The sequence below is a fragment of the Artibeus jamaicensis genome, unplaced genomic scaffold (genome assembly GCF_021234435.1).
Source record: "Artibeus jamaicensis isolate MK-2021 breed Jamaican fruit bat unplaced genomic scaffold, CSHL_Jam_final contig_391, whole genome shotgun sequence".
Lineage (NCBI taxonomy): Eukaryota > Metazoa > Chordata > Mammalia > Chiroptera > Phyllostomidae > Artibeus > Artibeus jamaicensis.
Genome location: NW_026521814.1, coordinates 18,372,001 through 18,391,495, shown reverse-complemented (window position 1 = coordinate 18,391,495; position 19,495 = coordinate 18,372,001). Strand labels below are relative to the sequence as shown.

The following is a 19,495-nucleotide window of genomic DNA, read 5'->3' as shown; positions in this document are numbered from 1 at the left end:
CCGCTGGGACGAGGTCACAGCTCCATCAGATATTTCATTCTCCTCTGAGTGCTTTCATCAGCCCTCCTTAATCTCTCCCCCAGACTCCTTCCCCCATCCTGCCAGGCTCAGTGGAAATGGAGGAGGGGTTTGGTTAATGCAATCCAGGGTTCAAATAATTATTCAAATTATTTCCCACATAGCACATGCCTGTTCTAAGTATTCTCTTCACATATATTGTTTCATTTTGTCCCTACAGCAATTCTAGGCATTAGCTATTATTTCCTCTTCACTGGTGAGAGCAGAGATGGGTTAAACTTGCTGACTTGCTCAATTAGAACAGTTAGTAATTGGTGGTGCTGAAATTTGAACACTGGTCACTTAACCCCAAAGTCCATGTCCTTTTATGTTGGGTCCATGAAATCATTATCATCAACATCCTTCCCTGATTTGAAGATTATCCTTCAGTTAATATTAGGGGTCACATCCTTGCCACACCAACCTTCTTATTGAGACCAGTTTGACTCTTTTCACTCCCTGGGTTATTCCTTCTTTGCATCTACTGCTTTATTATGAAAAGAGGTGAAATGGTGATAAAATATCAAGATCACAGGCACCCTTGAAGAAAAAAAATGTAGAAGTTATTGTCACAAGCATTCAAAGAACCACCTCTGGACACTGGTGCAGCTAAATATTCCATTAAAGCAACTATGAAGAATGAGAGGAAGAAAATGTTTTTCAGAAGAGAAAAAAATAACTTGCTATGCATTAAGAATGGTAATGTAATACAAAGAGGCCCTGCCATGCGGGATCATTTTTCAGTCAGCTGTTTTGTTTTATGTTCAGATTTTCTTTTAAATCAATAGCACTTGCTGTGCTTTCCTCAATTTGAAGGCAATTGCATTCCAGTAAAATGCACATAAACATGAAATGGAGGTGGAAATGAGTCAGTCATTTCCTGTCCCAAGATTAAAACCTACTTTGCTTTTCTGAAAACATGATTCGAGCTATCCAACAATAATTTAATTGGCTGTTCTGTAAATTACAGGGCTGACTACCATATAAACACCAGAGAAGTACACATAGGTATACAATAGTCAGCTATCATTTTTCTGATAATCTTCAGAAGTTTCTACTTATATAATTATAAAGCACTATAATGGAAAAGTGAATAATAGAGAAGTGAGTCTGTTATCTATGCAAACTTCAACTTTTGCCATTTTTTACTTAATATGCATTATAAAGTTAGGACTCATTTATAGAGATGACAAATGCAGTCAGCACAAGATATCTGAAATAAAACAGTGTATCTAACAAGAGTGTTCATAATACCCTCTGGTTTCAAAGAATGGAATAGATATGTCTATTTGATCACTGGTGAGGTGGTGACATGGGGGCGGTGATTAATGTCAACTACAGGGACATGTGTACCTCAGGACCCTCTCTTTGCCTTTTTCTGTTTGTTAAGTTTATAACAGATGTGGTTAAAAATACCAAAGATAAGTTATCTTATCCACAGATGACACATAATTGAAATAATAGGAAACAGAATGGATGATAGAATCGTGATATAAAATATGACATGTTCATGTGACAAGCCTCATTCTAACAAGAGAAAGAAATAGCTTTTTTGGGTTTAAAAAAACAAACATAATTTTTAAAGGTAAAACGCCTGGTGAATAATATGGTTTAATAGCAATGCATGAAAAAGGCTTGAACGTTTTGAACTTATACTAAGCTATCATTTGTCACCAAATGTATATGGCTGTCAGAAAAAGCTAATAAGGTTTCTGGTTGCATTAACAGAATTAAATGATCTGGCATGAAGAAGGTGACAGGCCTAACTGAAGTCTGACTCTGGTCTGACCAGACCACACCTTAAATATTAGGTTGATTTTGAATGATGTATTTCTAGAATGACACAGACAAAGTCGAGCTTATTAGAAGGTCAGGAATGAATGTGAAAGGACTAAATGGCAAGCATAATTGACTTTTGGATAACTAACCTGAAATGAAGAAAATGAAGGATGAAGCAAGAACTTGGTAGATGTCAGGAGATACTTACATAGTTCTCATTTTTTTAAATTGCCACAAATGGTAACATGATATAGAACAAGAGTCCATGAGTATAAATCTCTAGAAACTTTGATAGAAAAAAGATCCTTCTAATAGAGATTAGAGAGAAAGTGGTTTTCCTAAGGAAATGATTCATTCATCAACAGTAGTGTTGAGTATATATTAAAAATTCATTTGAAAGTATATTTGTAAGCATGGCTTATGAACCATGCATTATGTTAAGCCCCGCAGACACGATAGAGGACAAAGTAGACACTGTTACTGCTGCCACATAGATCACTCAACTTCTGGTCTAGCTGGAGAGACAGTCACTAAATTAAAAAATTGGGCATCGTGATTACTTGCAATGAAAGAACCATAGGCAGTTTCTAACTATCAACAGAGAAGTACAGCTATAGAGAATTTAGAGTGGAGGGTTAAGGAAAACTTCTTTCAGAGACTGACCTTTAAAGACAGGACCTGAATAATCAGTAGGAGTGAGCCAAATGAAGAATGACGACAAGAAGTAGACAAGAGAAAACACTCTAGGTGAAGGGAGGAGGGTTCAAGTTTTTTTCCTGAATTGGCAAAGAGCCTGGTGCATTTAGTAGCCAGCAAAATGCCAAAATAGCTGCAACTTAGCGGGTATGTGGTGGTGGGGGGTGGTCAGTAAGCTTTGAAAACCTCACTCTGGAACAGGAGTTTTTATCTGATGGCCATGGGGAGCTATCAAAGAGTTTTAAGTGAAAAAACAACTTAGGCATTTTTGTGTGTCAAAAGTTTACTTGACCAAAGAGGAAAACAAAGGGAGAAAGGAAGGGCTCATGGACACAGACAGCAGTGTAGTGATTGCTAGGAATAGGTGGCTGGGTAGAGGTGGAGGAGGGTCTGCGGGGAATAAATGATCGTGGGAAAAATACATTTAAGAAAAGTTCACTTTGGCTACCATGTAGAAAATGAATGGGAGGTGAAAAGAGAAAGACTAGATGGAGAGTAAGCAATAGCATCCTGACAAAGAGATGATTGTGACTTGAAATTTGGTGGTGGCCCTGGAGATAAAAGAAGAGGAAAGAAAGGTGGGGAGATGCTAATGGAATGCAATACACAAGACCTTGGAGTGGGTCACTGGAGGCTCCCAGAAACTCAGGAACATACCCAGGAAGATGAAACTCCCACTTCCTGCGAAAGGGAACCCTCGAAGACAAATCGACTTGTAGAGAAGATCCAAAGGTAAATTTTGAACATGTTAATTTTGATCTTATGGTTTCTTTGATGTCCATGAGATATCTACCCAGGACCCAAGAAAGACACGTTTGGGGGTTGATTGGATAGATACCTGAGTCTGGTCAATCTTCAGATTTGTTGCTGCAGAATCACTTTAAACATTTCATTATTTAGCTTCACCCCAGGCCTAATATTTCAGACTCTTCAAGAAAATATGGCCAATTTAATACCCTGAGGTTAAATGCAGTGAAAATATTCAGTCATTACTGGATAGTTGCTCTAGTTAAACTTTAAGCTCCCTGACAGCTTTGAGTGCCTATAAGTTTGTGACTAGGAAGCCAGAGTATTAAACCCATTATTACTCTCTAGGAGCAAATGTGTTACACAAGCCATGAAACACCATGGAAAAGGAAAGCTATAGTTAGATCTTTCTGTTTACATTTCCATGTTTGCCATATGATGCTGCCACCTTGGCCATGAACTAATTGATTCAGGAAACAGACCCTTGCCAAAAGCAACACCTTAATTGTTCCAGTGGTCTGTGTGATGACCTTTCTTAAGAATCCAGCCCACTGTTCAATCATTTTGGATAGTACTGATTTACCCAATCAGATTTTATCTTTGGCCAGAGGAAAGGGGAGTGGTAAAAAGTATACCTGGAAAACAAAAACATGGATGAGTAGGAACAACTCAAAGTTAAGGGAGAATCAGACAGCAAGAGAAGCAAAGAGAAACAAGAGCAGAGGCACAGGTATGACAAGCGGTAGAACAAAGCTCAAGAGATACCTGCTTCTGATCAGATGGCAATGAGGCTGAATCCCCTGGTTCATTAGTTTATTTATTCAACAAGTATTTATTGAGCTCCTACTATGTGCCTGGCATAGACACCTCATTCTAGGTATATTACACTGAGTATTATGGAAAAAAACAAGGCAGTGTGTAAGGACCTAGATAGGGATGGTGGAAGGAGCAATTAATTACCAGGATAAAAAGGCCCATCTGAGGAGGTAACATGAGCTGAGCCACATCTAAGGCCACTGGGTAAAGAGCATTCCAGGAAGAACAAATGGGAAATATAAATGCTTTGAAATGCAAGTCTGTTTGGCATTTTTATGAACAGCAAAAAAAAAAGTTCATAATGTTGGACATCAATGAACAAAGGGTAGCATGAAAAAAGATGAGATCAAAGAAGGACATAAATGCAACTCATTCAGGCACTTGTAAGCCGTGGTTGAATTAGTAATTTTATTCTGAATGTAACAGGAAGCCACTGAGGATTTTGATGAAGGGGGTGGCGTGATCACATTTGTGAGTTAGAGGAATTACTCCGGTTTCTACGTGGTGGAGATTGTAGAGGGGAAAGAGAAAAATCGGACAGACCAGTAAGAACACTACTGCAGAAGCCCAGGCAGGAAAGAATGCTGGCTTGCACAAAGTAGTAGCAGTGGAAAATATAAAAAGTAGTTAGGTAAAGAATGTACTTTGAAATTACATCTAACAAGTGTAGCTAACAGGTTGGGTAAGGAAGAGGTGTCAAAGATCACACAAAGGTTTTTGTTCTCAACAGCTGAACACAATTTACTAAGATGGGAAAACAAACAAACAAACAAAAAAAGCCAATGCATTAAATTTTAGGAACCTAGTAAAAGTCAATGAAGAATTTTGGTAGCTCGTTGAAAATGAGGGTGTGAAGTTCAGGAGATAATATTAAGACAGCAGATAGAAATTTGGGAGTCATCAGCATATCTGTCTTGACAGTATGCCTGTTAAAATGGTTTCCTCTGCTCTATTTCTTCCCATGTGCCTTCATATAGCACTTACATTATGAGACGTAACCTAGACATGTGTGTTTCCTGAAACCTGGTGGAGTCATAAGTAGCATAGCAAGTGAGAGAGGGGAGATGAAATGAATGTAAGAGATCAGAGAGTAGCCTCACTCTGCATTACTTGAAATGGCACAGGTGGGATGTAGCATCTCTCTTTTCCTGCCACTTTGGCATCTGTACCCAATAACTCTTCATAACCTAATAAGAGAGGAGAATAAAGGAGTCTTGCTAATTTGTTTTTGTTTTGTTAAAGCAGTTACTTACTGAGTCCTTCATGAGCTCTAGTTGGCCTTTTTGTCTGTGATTAATTTTTCAGAACACTTAATCATATCTGTTGCTATTTTTCTTGGCCAGCAAATGTTTTTTTTACACTCAACAATTGCGTGTTCCAATGCAATTTGAAGAATTATATGTTTCAGAGCAATTGTAGTGTTGCATTTGGTACCTCAATAACATTTCCTTTTCTAATTCGTCTTTCTTGTGATTGAAGCTTCGCAATGTGCTCACATGTACCATATGTTACCATTTCTTAATTCTGCCATGAAAAATTTAATTCTAGCTCTTAGGGACAGGTAAACTGAATAAAACATGTTGATTTAGCTTCCTCTTTTCTTTTATCAGAAGCAAGAGACTTACCTAAGTACTTACTAGTTATAGATGAGGATCTATCTAAACACCTTGATAGTCTATTGAAAGAATTACTGTGGTCTCTCAAGCCTTAACTCATGAACGAAAATGATTATCACTGAATGACCATCTTGGAAAGCTTGACCGTAGTAAGAGTATATGTAAAAATGTGCAATGTGACTAAATGTCCTAAATGTTAGGATCCCACATTCTTATGACATTTGAGAACTAAATATAATAAAAACCATGAGCCCTTGGGGCCTTGGTTTTAATATTTCTCTTTAAAAATAATATAATTATTCTCTGAGGGCATGAGAACAGTATTACTTTAGTTAGTTAAGCTTAAAAATAGAACAGAGGAAATCATTAAGTTAGTGAACATGTATCTTTTATTGTTGCCCATTCCTACCAAAACTGATATGTCTTGAAAGACAAGATATACTTGTACTTTCCCTACTTACGATAGGGGAAATATGTTGAAAATGATTCATTTATCTTCAGAGAAGAATGCCTGATAGTCTCAATAGTTACACTGGCATAAACTACAATATGATGATTTGATTATTTACCACAGTCTTACAAATAAGCAAACATGTTTTATAGCTGCACAGGAAGGAAGTTGACTGAAAGTAGCTCTTAATGTGTCCATTTATATCCCACCTCCCTGAAAATGCCCCAAATCTAGAGAGAATACAGAGTGCAAATCTGCACTCTCAATTTAGGCGTTTCTCCAGACTCCAGAGGAAGATGCCCAGCTGGCCTCTCCTGCAGTTGAAACCACGCTGGATGACTACACAGTGAACCCCTGGGCCAACGGCCCCACGCCAGACTGGAACATGAGCTACTGGACTAGACACACTCTGCCTTATGTCAGGAACATTTGGGTGTGAGAAATAAAAGAAGCCGTTCTTGGAATTGATGTTGGTCAAAATTCTGATGCACTTAGATGTTCTTTTAGCAGTTCCAATTTGGGGAGAAAATTCTGTGATAATGCCAGAGTCCGAGTTAGCATTCCTAGTTGTTATTCCAACAGCTGTTACATGTACAGCTAATGGGTATTTGAGTTTCTTAGAGCTGTTCCCAACACAAGGCAATGAGGCAACACTTTACATTAAATCTGCCCATAATTCTACTTTGTTTAAGCCAAGAAAAAAGTGACAATCATCTGCCAATATTGGAAAGAGTAATTCGGGATTCTAGAAAAATAACTTCAGGGAAAAATAGGAGAGGAAGGGTTAAGAAAAGCCTTTGTTATTTTGGATCATCTGACTCTAGTTATCCTTTCTTCAAGCACCCATTTTACACTTGATGAAACCAAGTTTTAAATAGACAGCATCTTACTAAAGTTCACATTACTAAGTTGAGACTAGATCTAGGTTATTATCAAGCATACAGTCCTTAAGAGCAGACAGCCTGCCAGCTATGAACTCAACACTCGCAACACCCCGAAACAGTACCTGAACAGTACCTTTCATGGTGGGTGGTGTGTACACGCTCTGCTTCCTTTGCTTAGGGGATGCATTCTGTGACTGTGAACAAAAAGAAAAAGAAAGTCTTATGTTTGCGCATAAAGACATTGCCATCAGTTGTCTGAGGGAAATAAACATTGTGCTGTATTTTAAAAAGCTTTCTGACATCTCCCTCATAAAACAGAACTCTAATCAATGAGAAATTATATACTTGTTCACTGGTAATAAAGTGTTTAAAGATATGTGGAGCTGTGGCATATATCTTATCATAAAACTCTTCATCCACTGCAGTATTAAAATTGCTTTTTATTTTCTCATCTAGTAACACTTTCATGTTAAAAGGAAGAGAAAAAGAGACACTAATCTTTTCCATTTAAAAGGAAAACATAAGTGCCAAAACAAAATATACTCCAAAAGCTATGCCCATGAGATAATTGCCCTGTTCCTAGGATTGTCCAATGGTTCTGGTGGGGACGGGAGGGTGCTTGGCCAGTAACACCAATGTACAACCCTCTGAAATTGATAGGTTCAATCTCATATCTACATTTACTTAGAGTTACAATGTGAAGATTATATTTTTATATGTTCTAAAGATAAATCTGTCTAACAAAACAGTTATTTGGCACTCTTATCTAAGCACACTGCATCAGGATTTATGAACACCAAAGCCCCAGCCAGCTGACTTGACCACAAACAGCCCTCCACAGGAGCAGATTCAACCAACCACTTAAGGAAAAAAGTATTTTCCAACCATGGCAAGGAATCTGGAGTTGGAGAACCGATATTGGGAATGAGAAAGTACTGTTTTGAATCCACAGTTGGTTGAATCTGTATATGCAAAACCCATGGATTAGAAGGGCCGACTGTATTTATTGAAGAAAATCTGTATATAACTGCACCTGCCTAGTTTCTACCTATGGTGTTATGTATGTATGTATGTATAATATTACTTATAATAAAATAATATATATGTGGCCTATACTCAAATCAGATTATGTCAAATATCCCCTTTTAATGGTGCCTATTTTTATTACAGTATGTCAAATGTAGGGGCTTTAATATGTGAAACAATTTTTGCTTTGAAAAGCTCAAGTATAAATAGTTACAGCATACTTTTGGGGAATTACTTTAGGCTTGTTGTGTATATTAGAAAGAATATAATATACAGTCTAAAAAAACTCCTAGAAACTGTTTCACAAAATAGAAAGTGAGGCATCTTTCCTGGTTCATACGGAAGCTTAATTGTTCTCAAAGTATAATCGAGATGCTGGTTTTTAGTAAAAGGTGAAAGATTTATACTATTTGAAGAGAAACCAGAGTATAGGATGTTGGTTTTTACCTGATACAAAAACAATCCAATAAAAAGTTAAAAAAAAAAAGTTAATGAAATGTATTTAAGTATTAATAAATTTAGATTACTTAATTGACTCAATTAATTTAAAATTCTATTTTGTCACTGCAAGATATATTTGAATAAAAATATAGAACATAAAAATATACTAAAACTAAAACCTATTGAAAATTAAAGGAAAACAGAATTGAGGAATGATGTTTTAACATAATAGTTTATTTGGCAAATTAAGTGAATCTTAAATAAGTACTAGTATTTTTTTAAGTAAAAAGACAAAATCAAACAATTGCCAAACTTTATAGAATAGAATAGAATGTTTTGGTGCCAGTCTATTACACTCAGGTACAGGCAGGGCGAGTCTATATCAGCATAAATGTGTGGATGATTGGCATCTCTGCCACTCCTCTACTGTGTTCAGTCACACCTGGCTGACTTTGCAAAGCAATTTTTTTCTGGATTTCTTATGTATTTATTTGTACACCCATATTCAAATGGTAAGTAGGAAATTAACTCTTTAGAAAAGACTATTTGTTATATAACAGTAGTAAAACTTAAGTAATAAAAACTATATTTACATGAGCGTTTAATTTCCAAAACATTTTCCCATATACAATCTCATTAAATTTATAGTATTTGATATTTTGTCTTTCTACATTTTCCTGCATATTTACTATATGCCTACTTATGCAGCCATAAAAACAAACTAAGTCGGTGTACAATTTATTAAATATCTGCTTCATTTCTGGGTGCAAGTTTACCTACTTTCTCACTCTATATATTCTATGTTATCAGTTCCGATAGCCTCCCCCGGCTCCTGTTCTCTATCTGAACTCCCACATGTGCATTCGGAGACTCTGGCCTCATGATCTGCTCTTGCCTCCACACCCCGGAAAGCTGTAGGCAGTGCCTGCCCCCCATACTCTTGCTTCAGAACTTCAGCATTGGCTATCCCCAACTCATGATGGTCATATGCCAGCAGTCACGAAACTGAAATTATCAATACTGTTTGTTACCATTAAAAGCAATGGTGTATTTTAGAACCATTTTCAAGGGTTAGATTGCACTGTTAGAGAATTAAGGCACCCTATAGGCAGAGATTTAATGGCAAGTTATATTGCATGTTCAGTCAGGAAAAGCAAACTAAATAGTTTTTGCATCACAGTTATATTGATATCATATTTTATATTACAAAAAATTAAGTAACTGTTTTTTATCGATCTGAACACCCATTTATATGAATTGTAAGAAAACTTACTTCTGCTTGTGTGTTGGTCACCCTCTTGTCATCTATTTCTGCAAGAGAAGTAGGTGTTATTAGAAAAGTGTTATTTTTCTTATGATATCATTAATATGTTCAACAACAGAGATCGACATGATTTAATAATGGCCTATGCTTATATAACATTTGTGGCTTAGTCTAACAGCCTAGAAGGAAAGAGGAGCATAAAGGAAAGAGGTTTCCTTCTGAGATCAACTTCTCCCAAAGCTTTTTCAAAAGACAATAAAAAAAAATCTTGCCTGAAATTCCAAACTGCCCACCTTTCAGCAGTCTAGGAAGGGGAGCAGGGAAATAACTCTTGGAACAACCACTGGCATCGTCAACCTTATAGCGCTCAGGCGTGAACAATTTCCTCCATTCATGGATTTTGTTGCCACTGTCTAAGGACTAACCTCTCTGTCAAACTTCCTCGAGTTTGCCCTTACACAGAACAAATCTTTTTCATTCGGCACAATCATTTGGTCTGAGAAGAAATTCCTTACTTTGAGAGACAAATGCAAAAGTTAACTAAGTATAATGATTCAAAGAATATTGTTGTCATTGAAGAAGGAGACAGAGATAGAAATGGTCTGGAAAGGTATGAGTATTGATTAGTTAGAATGCATTCAAGACATTTAAATTCATGAAAGCAATAGGACTAACTCAAGTCAAAACAACTCACACAAAAGTACAAAATAAGTTAAGAATAGATCATGAATTTTTTGAGATACTGACTGATGTAAGGATATTTCCATTTAGTTTAATAGATTATTATTAAATTGGGAAGGTTATGTGGATACACATAAACTGTGAACACAGTTGTCTGATTATTTTGAAAGTATACAATTTCATTGAAATTGACATTTAAAAATATGCAATACAATTTCATCAGATTTTGGAAAAACCAGTTGTGATAAAAATAAAGTCTAAAAGAGAAGGAAATAGAAAAGACTATGAGAGAACAAGGGAAAGTTTCTGAACTACAACAGAATGAGAACTACAGAAACTGAGAAGTGGAAGGTATATAAACAGAAAACTATAGAAAGCCTAGGGAATCTTGACTATAGCCGAGGAATTTGTTTCTTGAAGAAGTCACTAGAGTGCACACATAATTCCTAATATGATTCTTCTACTCTTCTGTCATGACTATAGAAACTCCCTTGATCTTCATGAACTTCAGTGTTTTTGCCATCTCTGCCTTCCTCATTTCATTCTAAGCCTATTTTGGGAATTAAAAATATGAAAAAATGAGAGCTTAACCCCTCAGTCTTTAAGTGTGGATGCACATAGTAAAATTCTACTATTTATTTATTTATTTGTATTTTGTATTACAGATTGCATAAAATTTATATTAGTTTTAGGTGTACACCATAGTAATACAACATTTATATAACTTACAAAATGATCACCCTAATAAGTGTAGTGCCCATCTGACATCAGAGGGAATTCCTTTTAAAGAGCACAGTTTGAAAAGGGGGAAGGTGGATATAAATGCTTTTCAGTAGAGAAACATGGCAAGCAGTACCTCAGCCAGATGATGGAGGCCAACACCAACAGTCAGAAATTATCTTAATAGTATGAACTCTTGATGCAATGTGATGAAGATGGCACTTTAACTGAGTGACCTGCCTCCCAAAAACCCATAACCTCAGTCTACACATGGGAAAACATCAGACAAATCTCAGTGGAGAGGTGATGCTGGAAAGATAGGGGAGTAGGAAGCACCAGGAATACTAGACAACAACTGTATTGGAAAAATGTGTTTGATGTCACTGTTTTTGGAACTCTGGAGACTATTGAAGAATTGCAATTTCCGGGGGGAGACTTGGAAGGTCAATTTTAATTAATTTTAGTCAATTTAACATTGACCTACTCCCAAGTCCGTGGCAGCCAGCCAGCCAGGCAGATAGTACAGAAGCCTGCACACAGTTTGTGGGTTCCAGGGCAAGTAAAGACGATCCTGTCCTCCAAATATGAGAGATCTGTCCTCTGACCACTGATTGCTTCTTCTGATCTCAGAGGAGAGCAGCCATTGTTGTTACACCCTGCCCCACCCCACCCCAGTTGTTAGAATTTCCTCAGCCTCGGGCTGAACTGACTTCTGGAGGACTTGAAGAGTCAGTGCCCATTCCCCCTCCCTTTGTTTTCTTTCTTTTTCCCATCTTGTGAGCCAGACATTAAAGTCTATGAAATTCAAAAGCCACTGCACATCAGAAGAAATTAGAAAGTAACTATGTATGCCCAAAGAAAGATGCAAGCTCAGAAAAGACCCAATAAAACCTGAAGTTAACACCCCAGAATTACAGCAAAATTTTTACTATTGCCCCCACCCTGGTTCTAAGGCCTTCAGATTTCAACTGGAGCTATACTATTGGCTTTCTTAGGCCTCCAGCTTACCAATGACAAATTGTGGGACTTAATGGTCTCTATAATCATGTGAGCCAATCCCTCATAATAAGTCTCATTTGATATGTCTCTTTATATCCTATTGGTTCTGTTTCTCTGGAGAACTCTAACATAATCATCAAAAAGAAGGAAAGTGTGAGAAACTGTCATATCTAAAAAGAGTGTAAGGAGACATGACAACTAAATGTAATGGGGTATCATGAAAAGAGCATATGGTAAAGACTAAGGCTATCTGAATGAAGTGTGGGTTTCAATTAATAAGATCATTGTTGGTCATTAATTGCAACAATATAATGCTTCAATGATTAATGCAAAATGTTCATAATGAGGGAGATAAGTGGAAACTCAATGTGCCTTCTGTTAATTTTTTCTGTAAATCTAAAATTTTTCTTAAAAAATCATCTATTAACACATTGACTGGTATGGCTTAGTTGGTTGGGCGTTGTCCAGTAAGACAAAACATTGCTAGTTTGATTCCTGGTCAGGGCAACATGCCCAGGTTGTGGGTTCGGTCCTTAGGCAACTAAGGCAACTGATCAATGCAAGAGGCAACTGATCAATGTTCCTCTCCCTCTCTTTCTCCCTCTCTTACCCTCTTTCTAAAAATAATAAATCATTGATCAATAAAAACTTAAGGTGGTGAGAGACGGGATTCTCACTCATAATGACTTGAAAATTAAATTACCAAACATAAGAAGAAAAGAAACATGTAAGGATGACTGCCAGAAAAGCAACTCTAAGATGAATTTTCTCCAGATGAAATGAAAACAGAGCAGTTCCTAGTGCACTGTTGGTGGGAATGCAGACTGGTGCAGCCACTGTGGAAAACAGTATGGAATTTCCTTAATAAGCTAAAGATGAAACTGCCTTTTGATCCAGCAGTCCCACTGCTGGGATTATACCCTAAGAATTCCGAACTACCAATTTAAAAGAACCTTCACGCTACAATGTTCACAGCAGCATTATTTACATAGCCAAGTGCTGAAAACAATCTAAGTGCCTGTGAGTAAATGAGAGGATCAAAAACCTGAGGTACATTTACACAGTGGAATAACAATGGAATACTACTCAGCAGAAAGAAGGAATTTCTATTCTTCTCAAGAGCTGGGTGGAACTGGAGAACATTATGCTAAGTGAAATAAGCCAGGTGGTAAAAGACAAATACCATATGATCTCACCTGTAAGTGGAACCTAATCAACAAAACAAACAAATGAGCAAAATAGGACCAGAGACTTGGAAATAAAGAACAAACTGACAGTGGTCATAGAGGAAGGGGAAAGAGGACAACAAGGGAAAGATGGGGAAAGGGCAAGCAAAGGAACATGAACAGAGGACTCATGGGCATGGACAAAGGGGGAGATTGACTAGGGGAGTTGGGGGGTGGGGTAGGCAGAGCAATAGGGAAAAAGGCAGGACAATTGTAACTGAACAACAATAAAAAAAAAAGAGCAGTGTAAAAATGTCTTTATGAGAATATTTGCGACCCACCAAGAGATAAAAAAGTATATCCATTTTTTAAAAACTCACAAAATGTTAAAACAAAAATTTGGCTAAACTAGAAAAAGAACAGGTTAATATAAAAAAAAACAAATAGAAAATGCAAAAATTTATTTAATTGGAAAGATGCTGGGTTTTTTTTTAGATTTTATTTATTTCTATTTAGAGGGGAAAGGAAGGAGAGAGAGAGAAATATCAACGTATGGTTGCCTCTCATGCATCCCCTGCTGGGAACTGGCCTGTAACTCAGACATTATATTTGACAAATCGAACTGCGATCATTTGGTTCGCAGGGCCCGTGCTCAATCCACTGAACTACACCAGCCAGGGCTAGAAATGCAAAATTTAATCACGGAAATAAAAAACTCAGTAAAAGTGAAAATCTCTAGACTGGGCTCAGTATGGCTTTAAAACCTTGGATATTATCTATAAATATATAATTGTTTATATATAATCATTTATTTATATTTACATCATATGTGTGATATAGAATTATGACCAACAAACACAGGGAAACTAAAAGGCATAGAGAAAAACAACAGAGCAGCTGGGGCTTCAGGAAACGAGGAACAGCACACCAGCGAGTTCCCTGAGCTTTCTTTCCCTCATATTCGGGACTGAATACTGGAAAAGCTGGGAATCCAGAAATGCCGAAAGAAACCAGCAAAAAAAGAAATTTCAAAAAAAAGCCCACTTTCTCTAAAGGACCAGGAAAAGGACACCTGCTTTCTAAAAGACAGAAAACTTTTAAATGTTTACTCCTCTTCTTCTTTCTTTTTGAAGGAAGCCAGAGGAACCCTGGCACTTTCACAACCAGCCAGTGCTAACGAAGCAGCATGAGAAAATGGCACCTTACCACGAGGGAAGAACAATGTGCATATTTTTCACCAGAAAACATGGTTTCAGAAAGAAGCAGCACAACACCTTTCTAGTGCTGGACAGAACTATTTACTCTGCATGCCATATCCAGTGAAGCTATGCTCCAAGAATGAAGGGGACACAAAAACAACCTCAGATGAAGGAAAACTAATTTTTACCGGCAGGCCTGTGCTAAAACAATCAGCTCAAGGAATTTCTCTAATCACAAGGAAGAAAGAATGATGGAAAGAGCACAAATGTGGGTAAATATCATAGAATTTTCTTTCCTCTTGAGTTTTCTACATTATGTTTGACTATTGAAAGCAAAATGAACATTGTCTGACATGGTTCCCAGTAACTATAGAGGAAATATTTAAGAATATCATATTATACTGAAAAAAGTATAGAGTCTTAAAGAAAGATAAAGTTCACATATTTCATTCAAACTGATAAAATGTTGGCACCAGAAAACTTTGATAAGCTGTGTATATATAACAGAATAATTGCTAAAAAAAATCTATACATATAGAAACCACTGACAAAAACTATAGATATATCAAAATGTAATCATAAAAAATGTTTAAGTAACCTACAGGAGGGTAGGAAAAGAAGAAAAAAATAGTAAAACCAGAACACACACCAAAAAATGGGAGATTTAAGACTAACATATAATTACATTAACTACAATTGGTATAAACACAGTAATTAAAAGACAGAGATTGGCACAGTGGACAAAAAAATTAAATGGACCTAATTATACACAAAATGCTAAGTGAAAAAAAGTCAACTGGAAAAGGTCTCAAGCTAGATGATTCAATTTATATAAAAATCCTGAATGAAAAAAGTTATAGGAGAACATCTCAATAGTTGTCAGAGATTAGGAATGGTGGGAGAGAATAGGGTGGATATCACTATAAAGCAACAATTCTCAACCTGTTTACCACAATAATTTTTAAAATAGAAAATACCTATTTGTCAAATAAAAAATGACAACAGCTAACACAAAAGTAGCCATTGGCATAATTGCCCTGTCTTGAACCATAAATACATGGGTCAAACAATAAAGTTGCATCTTATTGGTCACATCTCACTATAAGGTTGCATCTGATTGGTTAATCTTATATACAAGTATAGGCACCTGATTTTTTTTTAAGTTTGGAGCAAAAAGGATAGGTAATTGCTATTGTTGTTGTTGTTGTTGTTGTTGTTGCAAATCAATCAAAAATTTTGGTCAGATTAGCAAAAAATTATTTACCATGGGAAAATACCTCACCTACAGTAAGAAATGCCAGAAGACAAAAGCACAGTAAGCAAAAGTATTTTTCTACCTACAAAACTGTATTCTAAAGGAAAAAAGATAGGCATTTTCAGACATTGAAATAAGATCAATTTTTATACCTTATTATATTTATGAGTAACATCAACTTTATACATTCCTGAGTATATAGAAATAAGAACAAAGATACAACATTTATACAAACAAAATTAAGATGGATATTCTTACACATATCTGTTTTAGTTGAAAATGTGTTTCATCAAAAATTATATTACACATCACAAAACGGAGTGAAAGGTGGAAACTGCAGACAATTTTTTCCAAAGCTCTGATTATTATTGGACTTGGAGTGATTGGTTAGTTTTCCTTATGAACATCTGTCTTAAATTTATTAGATTATCCAAATGAAAGTCCTTTTTAGAAAATATATTATTTTCTTTTATCTTATGAGCTTGTCTTGCATGATTCCAAAATTACTTCCATTTCTTCCCTACTCTGAATTTTTGGGGAATATCAGAAAACATATATATAATATAGCATTTTATTTAGTAATATGTTATATGGCTTTTTTTTCTAGTTCACTCATTTGAGAGCTGTTCTAATTATTTGCCAGGATTTAGTTGATTTTTGTTACTTGTCAACTTGACAATTATAGTCTGCTATATAATCATATATTTTATTTTACTAAAAACATTATAACACATGAGTGGCTCCATATTTTGTGATTTCAGTTAATTTCATGCTGAGAATACAAAACAAATAAAAATAATTCTAAAATGCAGTGGATAATTTCCTTCCCTTTATTTATAAAACGGCAGGTTGAAGCAGCAAAGTGATGTTGCTGTGCCATGGCAATGGCCTCCCGTTTGTCCTACTGATGTGAGAGGAGTGGCAGAAGAGAAAGCAGTGTGACCAGCGTGCACTGGTCGGGGAGAATCACTACATTAGTACTGAGTTTCACAGAACCACCATCACTCTGCGATGGCAAGTCACACAAAAGAAGCCAGCTTGATTATTTCATTTAGCAAAGCCTTCCTTTACCATTTCCTAAACATAAATATTAACTGATAGGGTTAGAGCCAGGAATGCCTGCACTAACAGAAGAAAGAAAATTGAGATTTTTCAATATTCTTCTATGGCAGAGTATTGGTTTGTTTTCATTCATACTTGTTTCATCTGACGACTTTGGCATGGAGCCAAGATTCTGGCCACCAAAATCATCTGCAAAACTTTATTATAAATATATTTAAATTTTTTTTGTGGTCAATGGCACTCATTTGAACCAACTTATCCACCCTATCATTTAACCGTACCATGATAAATTCAGTTTACATGGATTTTCTTCCTTGCAGTTGTCATAACAACCAGGATTTAATCTGTTAGTTGACCCTTGGCTTTGTTTGCAATAATAGATTAGGAAATATCAGACCCTCTCATATCTACTGTCAGTCCCGAAGGGAAGTTCAGGAATGGACTTCAGGAAGTTGCAATGGATACTTTTAAATGTCGCTGTCATTCACAGAGAGGCCTCCATTGGATCGTCTCTTTATAGAGATATACTTCAGATTGTCACCCACTTTCTTCATGCTCTAAGTAGTACAAGTTAAAAGCCTACCTAGGGAAATGGCTATAGGGCGAGTGAAAAAATTCTAAAATTTAGGAAAATGTGGTATGCCTAGCTGAGCAACATACCAAGACACCACCCGAGCCTCTGCTGCGTAGGCTCATGCCCTACGTAGATGAATGGACTCTGTGCGTCACATTAACAAAATCCTGAGTGAAAACTGACTCAAGCCTTCTTAATTTTTTGCCAATGAAATTTTATGGTATATGGAATTAAGCACTGAATCATTAACTTATAGCGCTTTCCATATTTATTATGTTTTTACTAATAACTAAAAAAATGATTGCCCCTGCACCACCTTGGGGATCTAAGAGTCCTCCGTAGGCAGATCCTTCTCACGGCAGTGACGGTAACAGCGGAGTTCAAGGAGACTTACACAGAATTGTTCAACACCAGCCCTCAAAACAAATCTTGGAAAGAGGTCAGACTAACCTCCCAAATTATCTTGAACTATAAAAACACTAAATTTTTTATATTGCTAACATTTTTTGTTAAATACAAGGTGTCTATAAATTTATCATTATCAATCTAAAGTTAATGTCATTACAAGTTTTTCAAAAACAAAATAATTTGCTTTAAAAAGAGTTTTATAAAATACTAACCATTCATCTCAAATAAACCTAAAACATCTCATATACATCTTTATATTTAAAAACAAATGATTTAAATATACTCAAAGAGTGGGAACCAATGTGTAGAGGTCATTTTGTTATTTAGCTATCAACATTTAATCCCATATGCTTGTCAAACTTTTTATTAAAAACTATTTTCTAAATGTTTTCTTAGGCAGCGAGAATCATCATCTAGTTATAGTTGCTACAATTCCACATGCTTTCACACCAAACTTTGAATTGAAAAACTGAGGCTATGTAAGTTTTCAAAGTGTTCTGACAAAATAATTTCTTGCCTGTTTTTATGTTTTTGTAAATGTCCATCATGAAAATACTGAAACTGATGTTGTGGTGATGTTTAGTTACCAAGAAAAACTATGACTAACTCTTATGAATAGAACCGCTTTCCCCTATACAGTTCTGGACTTAAAAAGTCTCTCATTAAATCAAATTATTCCAGCTCCCACAGTATTACGTACTAGAGTTTGATTTTTCAGTTCTTTTAACCTCCTAACAGGAAAGTAACACTACAACTTCACAGACTTTATTCAGTAGCCAATGCATAAAGTATTTTTCCTTTCTTCAGGAGACTCTGATAATACATTTTGCATGGAAAATAAAGTTGCAGAATACAAGGGGGGATTAAAAAATAGAATTATCTTTGAGAGGGTGGACTCCTTCTACTACAGGCTTCCCCACTAGGTGAGTGTTCTAGGAATTCATCTGTATCAGGGTACCAGCTGGCATTGTTGTGAGAGGCTGCATTAGGCTTCAGTGAATTATTTTCAAAGACTCTTTCAACATGTTTTCCCATTTCATGATGGGTGATTTACAAGCACACCTATCTACATCTTTCTTAGTATCCAACAGCTTTTGACCAAAAAAGGGCATGAGCCCTGTGCCTCACTTTTTCCATTCACACAATCTTACCCCGTGTGACCTTTTTGATTCTTCAATGAAAAAAATCCTCAAAAAGAAACACTTTGTCATTGTGGAAGAGTTGAAACAAAAAATGTCAGAAGCAATCAAAGGCATTAAAATCGACAAGTTCAAAAACTTTTTTGAGCAGTGGGAAAATATGTCTCACTAGGTGTGTTGCATCAAATGGAGAGCACATTGACAGTAACTGAAGTTAAAACATGTAAGAATAAATACATATTTTTTATAAATAAATTATCAGTTATTTTGTGTTTCCCCTGTAGGTCTCCATCACGCAAATATTCTTTCTTCATTTTTTTCTATGCTGTCCAGCTAGTGCTTGAAACAATAGCTGCATTTTCTCAGGCAATTTTCTCAATAAAATTCAAAATATTCAGGGAAGGTAGGTTATTTTTCTGTCCAACCTGTGTGTCTTGCTGGATCATGGTGGGCATGGCTATGGTTTTGTTTTTGTTTAAAAGCAGAATGTGCTCCATCTCTATGGGCAGCTTCCC

General features: G+C 36.1%; 1 protein-coding gene across 1 annotated transcript in view; it reads right to left on the bottom strand.

Annotated features, from left to right (window-relative positions):
• PPP1R1C (protein phosphatase 1 regulatory inhibitor subunit 1C) overlaps positions 1-19,495 on the bottom strand; it is a 126,638-nt gene that overhangs the window by 54,124 nt on the left and 53,019 nt on the right. Inside the window, exons 4-5 of the mRNA XM_037130051.2 lie at positions 9,787-9,824; positions 7,180-7,240 (exon numbers count right to left, since the gene is read on the bottom strand). Coding sequence (XP_036985946.1) covers positions 7,180-7,240; positions 9,787-9,824 — 99 coding nt within the window. The remainder of the gene's footprint in view (positions 1-7,179; positions 7,241-9,786; positions 9,825-19,495) is intronic.